Source organism: Schistocerca cancellata, chromosome 4, assembly GCF_023864275.1.
Source record: "Schistocerca cancellata isolate TAMUIC-IGC-003103 chromosome 4, iqSchCanc2.1, whole genome shotgun sequence".
Taxonomy (NCBI): domain Eukaryota; kingdom Metazoa; phylum Arthropoda; class Insecta; order Orthoptera; family Acrididae; genus Schistocerca; species Schistocerca cancellata.
The window spans coordinates 403,223,260-403,237,369 of NC_064629.1; the positions used below are offsets into that span (position 1 = coordinate 403,223,260).

At 42.1% G+C, this 14,110-nt stretch overlaps 1 protein-coding gene across 3 annotated transcripts in view; it reads left to right on the forward strand.

The window, feature by feature from the left end:
* The window catches only part of LOC126183238 (syntaxin-binding protein 5), a 976,467-nt gene that overhangs the window by 844,539 nt on the left and 117,818 nt on the right, over positions 1 to 14,110 (forward strand). For all 3 annotated transcript variants that reach the window (XM_049925028.1, XM_049925029.1, XM_049925030.1), the window contains exon 16: positions 5,462 to 5,584. In XM_049925028.1, the coding sequence (XP_049780985.1) occupies positions 5,462 to 5,584 (123 nt within the window). The remainder of the gene's footprint in view (positions 1 to 5,461; positions 5,585 to 14,110) is intronic.

Sequence of the window (14,110 nt, forward strand, 5' to 3'; positions counted from 1 at the left end):
AAAGAGGCAGAAGAGGCTCGGCGACCTTCCTTCCACTCGCTGAATCTGGAAACTTATAATGCCCCCTTTACTATGCGGGAACTCGAACGTGCGCTTGCACTGTCCCGGTCCTCTGCTCCGGGGCCAGATGCCATTCACGTTCAGATGTTGGCACACCTTTCTCTGGCGGGCAAAAGCTTCCTTCTTCGTACCTACAATCGCATCTGGACCGAAGGTCAAGTCCCCATGCGTTGGCATGACGCCGTTGTTGTTCCTATACCTAAACCCGGGAAGGATAGACACCTTCCTTCTAGTTACCGCCCCATTTCTCTTACAAGCTGTGTCTGTAAGGTGACGGAGCACATGGTTAATGCTCGGTTAGTCTGGATTCTTGAATCTCGACGGCTACTTACTAATGTCCAATGCGGCTTTCGTCGCCGCCGCTCCGCTGTTGACCACCTTGTGACCTTGTCGACATTCATCATGAACAACTTTTTGCGAAGGCGCCAAACGGTAGCCGTGTTCTTCGACTTGGAGAAGGCTTATGATACCTGTTGGAGAGAAGGTATCCTCCGCACTATGCACAGGTGAGGCCTACGCGGTCGCCTGCCCCTTTTTATTGATTCCTTTTTAACGGATCAAAAGTTTAGGGTACGTGTGGGTTCCGTATTGTCCGACGTCTTCCTCCAGGAGAACGGAATGCCTCAGGGCTCCGTCTTGAGTGTAGCCCTTTTTGCCATCGCGATCAATCCAATTATGGATTGCATTCCACCTCATGTCTTAGGCTCTCTCTTTGTCGATGACTTCGCGATCTACTGCAGTGCCCAGAGAACATGCCTCCTGGAGCGCTGCCTTCAGCGTTGTCTAGACAGCCTCTACTCATGGAGCGTGGCGAATGGCTTCCGGTTCTCTGAAGAAAAGATGGTTTGTATCAACTTTTGGCGATATAAAGCGTTCCTTCCGCCATCCTTACATCTCGGTCCCGTTGTTCTCCCATTTGTGGACACAACTAAGTTTCTAGGGCTCACGTTGGACAGGAAACTGTGTTGGTCTCCACATGTCTCTTATTTGGCGGCCCGTTGTACACGTTCCCTTAATGTCCTCAGAGTTCTTAGCGGTTCATCTTGGGGAGTGGATCGCACTGTCCTGCTTCGCTTGTATCAGTCCATAGTCTGATCGAAGCTGGATTATGGGAGCTTCGTCTACTCGTCCGTTCGGCTGTCCCTCTTACGCCGGCTCAACTCCATCCACCATCGGGGGATACGTCTTGCGACCGGAGCCTTCTACACTAGTCCTGTCGAGAGTCTTTATGCTGAAGCTGCCGAGTTACCATTGAACTACTGGCGCGACATACTGCTGTGTCGGTATGCCTGCCGGCTGTCGTCTATGCCCGACCACCCCTCTTACAAGTCCTTCTTCGCTGATTCTCTCGACCGTCAGTACGGGTTGTATGTGTCTGCCCTGCTGCCCCCCGGAGTCCGCTTCCATCGCCTGCTTCGACAATTGGATTTTGCCCTCCCTACCACCTTCAGAGAGGGTGAGAGCCCGACACCACCTTGGCTCCAGGCTCCGGTTCATATTTATCTCGACCTCAGCTCACTCCCGAAGGAGGGTACTCCGGCTGCAGTGTATTGCTCACGGTTTGTTGAACTTCGTGCTCGACTTGCCGGTCACGCCTTTATTTACACCGATGGCTCCAAAACTGACGATGGTGTCGGCTGTGCCTTTGTCGTTGGGGCTGCCACCTTTAAATACCGGCTCCTCGACCAATGTTACAGCTTTACGGCCGAGCCTTTTGCTCTCCATCAGGCCGTTCAGTATGCCCGCCGCCACCGCCATTCATCATATGTACTCTGCTCTGACTCACTCAGTGCTCTTCAGAGCCTTGGAGCTCCCTATCCGGTCCATCCCTTGATTCAACGGATACGGCAGTCCCTCCATTCTTTCGCTGATAATGGTGGTTCTGTGGGTTCCCGAACATGTAGGAGTGCCTGGGAATGAGGCTGCGGATGCTGCAGCCAAGGTTGCAGTCCTCCTGCCTCGGCCAGCCTCCCATTGTGTCCCGTCATCTGACGTTCGTGGGGATGTATGTAAGAGGCTTGTGTCGTTGTGGGATACTTGGTCATCCCTCCAAGGAAACAAGCTCCGGGCAGTAAAACCGCTCCCAACTGCTTGGACAACATCCTCCCGACCATCTCGGCGCGAGGAGGTCCTTCTGACCAGGTTGCGGATTGGGCATTGCCGGTTTAGCCACCGCTACCTGCTCTCCGGTGACCCAGCCCCGCAGTGCCCTTGTGGTCAGGCATTAACAGTGCGCCATGTTTTATTGTCGTGTCCCCGTTTTAGTCAATTTCGTGTTGTCCTGTCCCTGCCATCTACTTTACCGGATGTTTTAGCTGATGACGCTCGAGCAGCTGCTCGTATTCTGCGTTTTATAACTTTAACTGGCTTGTCCATAGACATTTAATCTTTTTACTTATTTTATCTGCATCCTTGTCAGGTCCTTCTGGTGTCCCCTCCATCCCCTTGAGTTTTACCAGATTCCATGTGCTCTAACAACAGTGACTGGGCGCTAATGACCTCAGCAGTTGAGCGCCCTTAAACCCAAGGAAAAAAAAAAAAAGTCTCAAAATGTCAATAATAATATCAAACAGAGCTTAGCTGTGGTACTTTACATTGAGTGTAGCCCTTTCTCCTATCTCTAGCAAAGCATCAACAAATCTTACACAGATACTAAATTGCTCTTTGGTGGCTATGTCTGTTGTTTCGTCTGCTATTATTGCATAATACTCTGCACTCTTGATATCCTCCAATAATTTTCTAAGAAGTGTGCGATTTAAAATGACCAAAATTTCGTTTTGCACATCATGGGATGTCCATTTGTAAGTTTCACACTGTAGCCATATTAAAAGTAGCTGGTTATCTTCACATCAAAGGCATAATAAATTGTCAAATTTTTATGATTGAGAACTTCTTCACAGGGCATTCTTTTTGTTTGGCGCTCAAAATACGCTTTTGGCATATTTGGTTAACACCAGAAGTAGAGAAAATTATTTTTCGATGACAAGTTGATATTTTCTTTGGTGAGAACTGAACCCGTTAGTGTGTAAGGCTTGATTTGGCCTATATTGTTTGTCCAAGTATATGCAAACTAGTTGCATTTCTGTTATATGTTAAAGGTGGCTATATTTATATTAATATCATCAAATATATTGTGGTAAGGTGTATACAGGATGAAAGAATAAATTTCAACAAAGGAACTGAACGCCAGTTATCATGTTGTCATAGGGAGACAAATCTTGAGCATGTGGATAAGCTGATGAAGTGCAGGATGCAATCCATCTTGGGTAAACATATACACTTTTCTCATGTATTCACATTAGGGTGTATCTTTTGTAATTATCAATTAGTATCATGAAGACAGATGGGTGGAAAGGGCTAGGGGAAGGGGAGGTCTCCAAAAAACCACTGCTCACTTTGATAAAGTATATGTACAGTATGAATATGTGTTTGAGACTCTACTCATTGACTAGAACTAGAAGATTCATGACACCGACATGTGATTCAGGCATCAGCTTTTGTGTTCTATCAGTGTGTCTCCAATATTCTCGTTAGGATAGTGAAAAGTAACTTTTTTGTGATTGATATGACAGATATAGAGACTCTTCTTAGTTGTTGTCTTGTTTGGAATTAATAATATTGGTAACAACAAATTTTTGACTGTAATTTAAGAAGTGAAGTTATGTTTTGGATGTATTTTATACCTTTCCTTGTTCTTCTTTCTTTCATCTCATTTTTTAAATTATGTCATCTCTTTTTGTCACTCTTGAGTTTCATACTCCTGCTTCTTCTCCAACTGCCCTCACACAGCTAGCACTGTAGCTGCCATTTATACTTAGATTTTGTGAATAATACTGTCTGCATCACTTAATGTTGTTGTTAGAATTTATTAAATTTGTGATATGTCTCAAACCTATGCTAAAGTGGGGCATCAACTGCTAACTTTACTGAAACTTTTATAGATATAGAAGAGCTAGTAGAGAGATGGTTGGAATTGCATTTGTAGTGTGGACTTTATCTTTACTCATCAGGTTGGCTTTATAATCAGCTATCATTTACCTTTGCAAAACTTTAGTTTTATACACATTTTAACATGATGCTGTGATTTAGATTAAAAGCCTAAAACAACTAGACTAATAAATTAGAATGTTGTGGTTAAGACGAGTCCTTGGTCTCGGAGGAGTGGTGCTTACTGTGCAGCCCAACTGGCTCTGCCGACATGAGGGATAGCCCAGCTAATAGCCGGAGAACACACCACCAGCAGTTTTTGATAAATTTTAAGAAACTCCAGTGAGGACTAAAATCTCTCTCTTCCTTTAACATTATCTCAGGATTACTGTTTTTATGTGCAAAAACTTCAATTTCCTCTAGTATGTTTAAGTTATATAGTTTTAGTGCTCTGTAGGACACTGCCATGCTTTCCCTTGTCTGACTCAATCTGTGCTTTTGTGTTTTAAAGTGCCCTGTTAATGTGTCAGTGCTCCCTCCAAAGAAATTATTTCTAAAACTTGCACTGAACTTCTTCCTGTTTTACCTTATATGAAATTTATCACTATCATTACATGTTATTTAGTGGACTGTAGAGCCACCATATTTGTTATGTTTTTCCTCTAATTCATGATGTAACATATTTTCCAAGGCGATTTCTGGTTTGAAAATCTATGATGATATTACCTTTCTTGAAGCTACAGTTAGTTTACAAAAAGGGTACACTTTCCTACAGTGTTAGCAGTAGGGCACTGATGTATGCTATGCAGTTGGTGCCATGCTTAAGCACAGATTGTATTGCAACTGACACTGAACTTTGTTCCATGAGTTCTAGGTTAAGGTGGTTGAATTTTTACATTTGTTAACTAGTAATGTATGTACCGGTATAACACTTCTCATTCACATTGATCTTAATTACAGGATCTGATAAAAGCAAAAACCAAGGCATGTCACTGATGTAATAAATGAAAGAAATACATGTTAAATATTCTAGACAGTTTATTCTCAGTTCCTTTCTTGTGAATCTGGAAAATGCTTCATGTCTGCTTTCACATGAGCCTTTTATTATATGTCCCACAGATAGTCATTAAACCAAACCAAGAAAGTGTTCATATCTCAATTTTGTAATCCTAAATTAAGTTTCCTGTAGTTTTGCTACAAACAGTTCATGAATATGGGGTTGGTTCATTCAAAAATTCTGTGTTCAATTTTTTTATTCACTCTCCTTGTCAAACTGAGCTACTGCTACATCTTTTCTGATGTTGATTTTAAATACACAAACTTAATTCCCAGACATTGACCTGAGTGATTCAATGCCAGAAATAGTAGATTTATTTTTTATTTTTATTTATTTATTTGCAAGTGTTATGTATGTATAAAGTAACAATATTATATCTGCACGTAAACAGTATGTTTCCTCTTTTTTTCTGTACAGACCCGACGACGTCTCCCACACTATGGGTTGGCACAAGTCTAGGATCTGTTCTGACTATAACAATTAATCTTCCACCTGCAGGAGAGACAAGACTTACACAGCCTGTTATTGTCAGCCCTTGCGGTTAGTATTCTTCTGTAATTGTGTGTTAACCATGTAGTTAATGATGTTTATTTAATTTAACACTTTCAAACTTTGAAGCTGTATTTTAAGGTTACTTGTTTTATTATGTTAAACATCAGCACCATGCAGATAGTAGTCTATTCCAATTAAAAATAAAAGTCTCTGTTTTTATGTGCTAAACTGTTTTGTTAAGAGTGATGAAAAAGTTTGCTTTTAAAGGCAGTTAAAAAAATACAATCCTTATCGAGTTACATTGCAAATTCCCTCTGCACGTCTCATCAGTATTTTCTCATGTTAAGTGTATTATTGATAAGCTTTCATTTCTTTAGTATGTCCTCATGGAAGTAAAACTGCAAAGCTGAAACTCAAAGAAATTTGTGGAATAACTTGATTAAAAGAAAAGAAGGATCAACTGATAGGACACATCCTTAGGCATCAAAGGCTAATAATGTTCATAATGGAGGGAATTGAGGGGGTAAAAATTGTAGAGGGGGCACTACAGGAGGTAAATTCAAGTTGATGTTAGTTGCAGTAGATGTGCAGTGCAGAGATGAAGCAGCTTGTACAGGACAGAGTATAGTGGAGAGATGCATCAAACCCTGTAGTCAGACTCAAGGCCACCAACACCACCACCACCACAACCACAACAACAACAACAACAACAACAAACAAAGAAACAGAGGTTATCGCAAATAACATATGCCCCCCCCCCCACACACACACACTCAGGGGTTTGTAACTAAAAGTAAGCATGTAGCCACTGTGGATGTCTTTTCTTTCTTTTTTAGTTTTATGTAGACATTTATAAAATTATTTATAATGATACTAATTAATAATAATTAAAGATAGCTGTTTTTTATCCATTAAAAACAGTTTGTACAAATCAGACAGGGGAGCTTCAGCAAAAGGCAACCAGTGGATGAGCTATTCGCAAGCTGGGAATAGTGCATTAATCTCCTGACACCACTGTTAACTGTAGGGAGTGTTCTGCATACATGGAGGAGACATAATTTCAAGAAATTAAGGTGTCAAAACACATACTGTGTTCTGAAATTCAACATTGAGTTATGGACACATCTATTAAAACTGAAATTGCTGGCATGAGGAATATTTCTATGTTTTGTTTATAGAAAATATTGTTATGTGCAACAAAAGGAGAGAAATCAGAATAAACAAGTAAAGCACAAACACTTTATTAATAAAGGCACAACTTAGCTTTCATTAAGTGCTCCAGGGATGGCAGTTTAGAATAGTCTGTGATTTTCTTTGATACTTCTGTTGCCAAATTGTTTCTAAGATATAGCATCCAAGTAACAACTGTGCTATGCGGTATTGGTGATCTGACAAGTCCACTCAGCTGCTATGGAAGAGTAGATATACTGTTCAGATTCAGTAATAATGAATACTTTGAAGACAGTAGTGTAGTGTACAGTAGTACAGTGAACACCTCCAAGAACTGTGTATTGGTGCACAACAAGAACCTAAACACTTGTCAGCCTGACAACTTTACTCTGAAGCTGAGTAAGTAGTGGTAACGGATTAGTAATGCTTGACACACCCTATAGCATCAGATACACAATACCATAGTGAAGTCAATTGACAATACACTAGAACTACTTGTCTGATGTGTCTGTTGTTATAATGAGGCCACATGGCAGTGGCACCTGGGAACTTGGAGGGACATGGGATGAGGCCCGTTTCAATTGACCCTGTCTTTGACACTGTGCTGGCTTATAGCATCTTTGTGGTTGTCAACTTCTTGCTTTGAGTTTCAGTATTCAGTTACTTCACAAATACATTTTAACTTAATGTTTGTTAAAGTTCCACAATGTAGAGGATGATGTTATACTTGCTATACTTCCTGCTACAGGAGGCTTTGTGGCAATGAAGGCCTTATGGTGCACATAGCTCTCCTGCACTTTTCTTCTACAGGGAGACTTCAGTACCCACAGTCTGTGATGAGGCTCATAATCTGTTTGGTGTATTTGAAGCACTGTAGAGAATCTAATGATGTATTGACATTTGTGCATACTCAACATTGACAGTCACACTCTGCTATGCATTGTTTCATGGTGATTATCTGTCATAGTCCTCTAATTTTGCTTTACAACTCCTGTAGAACCAGGTCAATAAAAAGTGTTTTAACCTTACCTTAGGACCAACAGCATTCCACTAAGACAAATAACTTTTCTAACAATAATGTGAAATTGTCTATTAGTCTATGAACCAAACAGCAATAGTTCTTGGTGAAGTATTTATCTGAATCACAATACAAATTAATATGAGATGATTTCAGATTGGTTGTATCAGGTCCAAGCAATACATAGCCAATAAACACATCATCAAAATTCCATATAGACTACCGGTGGTGTAAATGACAAGTTCATAATTCATAGCACCATACACAATGTAAACAATCACACAGCATTGAGAGATCACAGGTAGATACAAGTCAAAGAACAGCATAGTGAGGAAGAGACCTACATAGGGTGGCCTTATATTTGCCTGTCAAAAGAGCTCTCATGACTGGCTTGCGATAGTGACTGTGTTCCATCTTACGGGTGTACTTGCTGGATGTGCGCAGCATTAAATGTGTCTGTATGTCTGTATCTGTGTGTCTGTATGGCTGTATCTTCCATTTGTATGTCTGGCTGTGTTATTGAACTTCTCCCCTTTTGAAACAGGACTTAGGTCCAGTACCTGCCTGGCCAGTGTGTGGTAGGGTGACATGTCAGAAGTGGCTGGGGACTGGTTGACCACTGTGGAAGGCTCCTTAGAGATGTCTGGGGCCACCAGTGACACCATTGGTGGATCTGGAGCTTCTTGCATTTTCCTAGAGATTTCTGGAAGTGAAAGCATCCCTGTGGAATGCAGCATATTTTTTTTTATTCTACTGATGGTGAAGCCATATCAGCCTCTTTGGGCACATCCCACATGTTGTAAGAAGAACAGACGAGGTGGCCATACTCCAAGCCCATGGAATGGAGAGAGCTATGATGTGCCTGTGATGGTGATGGTGGTGGTGGTGGTGGTGGTGGTGGTGGTGGTGGTGGTGAGGAGGATTTCTCAATGTGGGAGGCTGCTGACCAAAGTTGGTTGCATTATCGGCACTGAATACCACATGTTGCAGCCACTAAAACCACCTGTCCCACCTGCCGTTCTGCCACAGACCTATGGATCCACCCTGGATTCTACACAAATGTGCAAGTCCACACCAAGGCCCCCACAAGCAATGGTGTGGCTGCATCAGCTTCATTTTCCAGCGGCAGGCACGGGTGATCTAGAAGTGTCCTCTGAGGGCTCCAAACACTGATGGGTGTGGACACTTAAGAAGCTAGGAAGGAGCTTAGTGCTGAAGCTGATTTAGCAGACCCTAAGGCATTGAGGATTTGTACTTTGAAAGTGCAAACAAATTATTTTAGCCCATTTGAGGCTGGGTAGAGAGGGGACGTAGTAAAATGAATAATGCCACTGTGTGTCCAAAACATTCTGAAATTGGCTGCTGTGAAATGGAGACCATTGATGGGCTCCAGTGCATGGGGTGCACACTCTGTTGCAAAGATTGTTTCTGAGGCTCCCGCTGTGGCTACCATTGTAATTTGCCTGGGCAATGTACAGGAAGCTAGAGGAAGAGTCCACAGTGATTAACCACCTGGACCCCAACAATGGGCCTGCAAAGTCAGCGCAAACTTGGTTCCACAACTGTTTTGGCACAGGCCACAGCAAGAATGACTAGAGTAGGGCCATTTTGTGTACCTTGAATGAAAGTAGCACACTGTTGCACCATTTGTGCAACATTGTCATCCATACAAGACCAGTAGACATAGCAGTGTGCACATTGCTTCATCTTGGGAATCTCTTAGTGAGATTGATGCACGAGCTGAAGAACCCAACATTGCAGTGAAGGTGACATCATCCAGCATAGTTCATCATCCTTCAAACCTAAAGTTGGTGCCAGTAATGAAAAACAAAAAAGCAAAGACCAGGTGGATCTGCATCAGATAGCTTGGGAGGCCAATCCAACCAGCCACATTTCAGGATCCATTGAAGATGTGAATCACACTGAGATGCCGTAGCACTACATACCCAGTAAACATGTATCCATAATCAAAGTTCTGTCTGGGTTAGTGGTGATGGAAACCACAAGTTAATAATTTGTAGCAGCTAACTGAAGCAGAGACCAATGCTGGGTGAACCGTGATGAAATGTCATGGTTGGTTCTCTGCGTTTCTTCCTTGTCTGTAGCGTGTTCCTTTTGAAATTCCCACTTCACGCTCTGCTGTTTTCTCAGCCTAGCCAGAGGGCACTGTGGCATTGCTGTGGCTGGCTGCCTGCCGTGTTTGTGGGAGAGCGTTGGTCGGGAAGAGGAATTCTGATTGCAGACTTTTTGGTGCGTACTGGAGGCCATGCCATTTTGTTGATGGTTTGGCGCGACTCGTGTCAGGTGTGATTCATAAGAGAGGAGGAGAAATGGATTCCATACAAAAACAGTTGCTGTCATTAGTATAATATCCATGGCAGTGAGTCCAATATAGTTCTCCTTTTTCTTGACTTTATAATTTTCTGTTTTGCTTTGTGCCAACAACTTGTCAGTGACAAATGGTAGTTAGGCTGTTGGATGTTGGAGGAGTAGCCAGGACTTAATGGTCTCTCTCTCTCTCTCTCTCTCTCTCTCTCTCTCTCTCTCTCTCTCTCTCTCTCTCGTGTGTGTATGTGTGTGTGTGTGTGTGTGTGTGTGTGTGTGTGTGTGTGTGTAAATTTTTTTAATGGGGGAGAAGGGGGGATATTTTTTTTCTAAGCTATCATGGTTTCCTTTCTTGGGGAAATCTGAAGGCAGACTACTTCAAGATGCCAGAAATTTTTGTGTGGACCAGACAGGATGTGTGTCTTACAGTTTTATAGACCAGCTATGGGTATATTGTGTTTCAGAAAGAAGACAATATCTGAATGTGATTGATACCATCCTCCAAGAGCTGATGAGGCTGACAAGAAATTCATACAAAACCATCCCAAAACAAAGCCTCCTTGTGATGAGGTATCACATCAGGTGTATAGGTTCTTGTCTGCCCAAGAATCCCGGGGATTACACACCATTGTTCACCCTCACATGAAATAAATTTTCATAAGTAGTTTATGAACAGTGAGGCCATTCCGGCTTTGAATGAAGCATGATCTAGTGACTCTTCATGTGGGATAAAACACGATCACAACTTAAAGTTGAAACTGGAAATATAACCCAACTGAGTGGCAAAGCCCAACTTTAGTTTTGATTTACTGAGATACAGAATGAACTATACATCTACATCTACATCCGTACTCCGCAAGCCACCTGACGGTGTGTGGCTTGTACTTGAAGTTATGTTTTAAACACACATTTTATGACAGCTTAAATGGTCAAAAGTATTATTTTGGAATATTCAGTGATAGATTTTAACAATTCTGTGTGTGTAATTTTTCCTAAGGCAGATCAGTTTATCTATTGAATCTATTGTACTGAAACGTTGTTACACGCAGTCTTTAAGGTACTGCAGCAGGTGAAATTTGCCCTTGCTGAAGAATCCCTTGTATCATTATACTCATTGAGTACAGATAACATAGCAGATATGTTATTTAGTATGTAGTGGTGATTCAAATTCCCTGCCTAGCCCAAGTAGCCACCTACCCCATGAGGTGGCTCCTCATTCTGATGAGTGTTTACCATGAAATACTGTGGCCCGGTTATTACTAGTTGGTCTCTCACTAGTCTCCAAAGCCTTCAATTATGTGTCATTGAATAGTGGAGTCTTGACCTGGCCTGATTTATGATTGTGATTTGGATTGCTCCCTTGATTGTTGTATACACTTAAGATGAATTTTCTACTTTCTGAACTCCTTTTTGGTATCTGTTAACTTCACAAACTGTACTGTCATTTACCTTTGGACCTGCCTGTTTTGTTACACTAGTCTCTTACATTGTAGCCAATGCAAGTTGTCATAAACTGTGTTTTGCCTATAGAGAGTATGATATAAAAGTGGTGATGAGAACTTTCTCGGCATGCAACTATTATTCCAGTGAAGCATGAGTCCCAAGTTTTTAAAGCTGTGGCAGCAGCAGTTTAAACTACTGCAGCAAAAACAGTGGGACATCCAGTGGCAGCCACAGAAGTAGCAGCAGCAGCAGCAGCAGCAGCAGCAGCAGCAGCAAGAAAAACAGTGGGAATCCCAACATTAACTGCAGACATTGCTGTTATAGATGCTGCAAAACTAACAATAGACAGAAGCTACATTTTACTTGCTTTATCTTCCACTATTTTCTTGTTTTTACAAGGCAAATACGGGTCTGGAGGTCGATTTAGGTCATGCTCTCTCACTATCTTCCAGTAGTAAATTGTATGAAGTGGGGCAAAAATTACGCCCACTGTATGATCCAAGTAATTTTACTTTTCCTGATATTTGTGGTTTGCTGACTGACTATTATGGTCACCAAACTCACGTTGGTGCAGCTAGGCTCAAATTTAATCAATGTGTTAAACAACATAAGCAATGTTATGTAGCATAGGCCGCTGATATACTCGACTTCAGTGAGCTAGTGTTCGTATAGCAGCTTGCGCTTTTTATTTTGTGACTTTGTTTATTATCATCATCCTCAGTGCCATCTAAAAGATACCAGAACTTGCCTTTGGTCTCTTTTTTTAAAATATTGTGTGTGTCATAGTTTTAGCAGTATATATTTATGCAGCTTACAGCACCAGTCAAGTAGACTGGGTGCACACTGTAGAGCAACCAGTTGGTACTCTCGGTTAATTATCTAACTGTGTGCCATGCACTTGACTTCAGTGTTGATACAGCAGCTAAAACTTTTCATTCTGAGACTTTTTCTATTAATACCACCTTCAGTGCCATCTAAAAACACCAGAGCTTGTTTTCAGTTTCTTGTTTATTGATTAAAGATGGACAGGTACTGTTCCTGTTGCATACAGGTGCCGGGGGAGTAGGTCACTGTCTGTAAATAGCTGAAAGCTATGTTGGCCACAGCTGACAGGCTTCAGGCTGCTGCTCTAGGCTGCAGTGGCATTGGGGCACCCGGGATGAATTCTTTGGCATCTCTGGAGCCTATGGTGTCAACTAGAATTCATGATGCCACTGCACCTCCCAATTGGCACATCCTCTCCAGTCAACAGTTTCCTGAAGTATTGCCTGCAGCAGAAAGTACGTCTGAGCCAGCACAGCACGTCACACCTGTTGGGACTGGGGCTGATCTTCCTGAGAGGTCTGGTCAAGTTCAGAGAATTGGATTGTTTGTCACTGGGAGCTCCAATGCTAGATAGGTCATCAAACCCTTCAGGCAAATAGCAGACAGATTGGGAAAGAGGGCCATCACTCTTTGCATGCTGAGGGGGTCTCGTGTGGAGGAGACTCTCCTGGCAGGGACTGAGCACACTGGGTGCACCTGTTTGCAAATTGTGGCTCATGTATGTATGAATGATGCCTGCTGCCTGTGTTCAGAGGCCATCCTTGGTTCCTACAGGCAACTGGCTGATTTGGCAGAGTGGAAGCAGAGCTATCAATTTGCATCATCATTCCCAGAACTGAACACTCACTCTGGTTTGGAGTAGAGTGGAAGGTCTAAACCAGAGACTCAGATGCTTCTGTGACAGTATCAGATGCAAATTTCTTGACCTCTGCTACCAGGTGGATTATTGTAGGGTACCCCCACAAAAGATCAGGTGTGTACTACATGCAGGAAGTGGCTACTTAGGTAGCAGAGTGTGTATGGTGTCTACATACGGGTTTTTCAGGTTAGAGAAGTCGCTCCACAGACCTGATAAGATCCTTCTGAGTCCAGACAGAGTAGCATTTGTCATAGAAGATTGGAGAAAGAAAATGTTAATACAGTATTAATTAACTACTGGAGCATCTAGGAAAGGTACCAGTGCTAATCTCAATTCTAAAATATAACAGTGCCTGCGTACTAACTAGGACAGAAAGCTGGCTGAAATTGGAGGTAGTAGCAATGAAATTCTAAATTCTGACTGCAGTGTTTACCTCAGAGATAAGTTGGATGCAGATGGTGGATATGTGTTTATAGCAATAAAAAAACATGATAATATCTAATGATATTGTTACAGATTCAGAATGAGAAATAATTTGGGCAGAGATAAGTGTTAAGGGTGGATCAGACAGGGTCATGGGATCTTTATAAACCCCCTGCCTCAGTAGCGGTAGTGGCAGAACATTTGAGGTGAAACTTGGAGAATATTTTGAATAAATTTCTTGGTCATGTTATAGTTTTGGGTGGAGATTTTAACTTAACAGCTATAGAATGGTAGATTCAAGTGACTGAGATGCATAGTAGGGATGGAGGATCATATGAAATTGTTTAAAGTTCCTTACCTGACAGTTATCTTGAGCAGTTAACCAGAGAAACACCTCATGAAGATAGCTTCTTAGACCTACTAGTGACAAACACACCCGAACTTTTTGACTCCACACACTGTCAGGTGGCTTGTGAGTGTGGATGTTGATGTAGACTCAATTAGTGTAGGA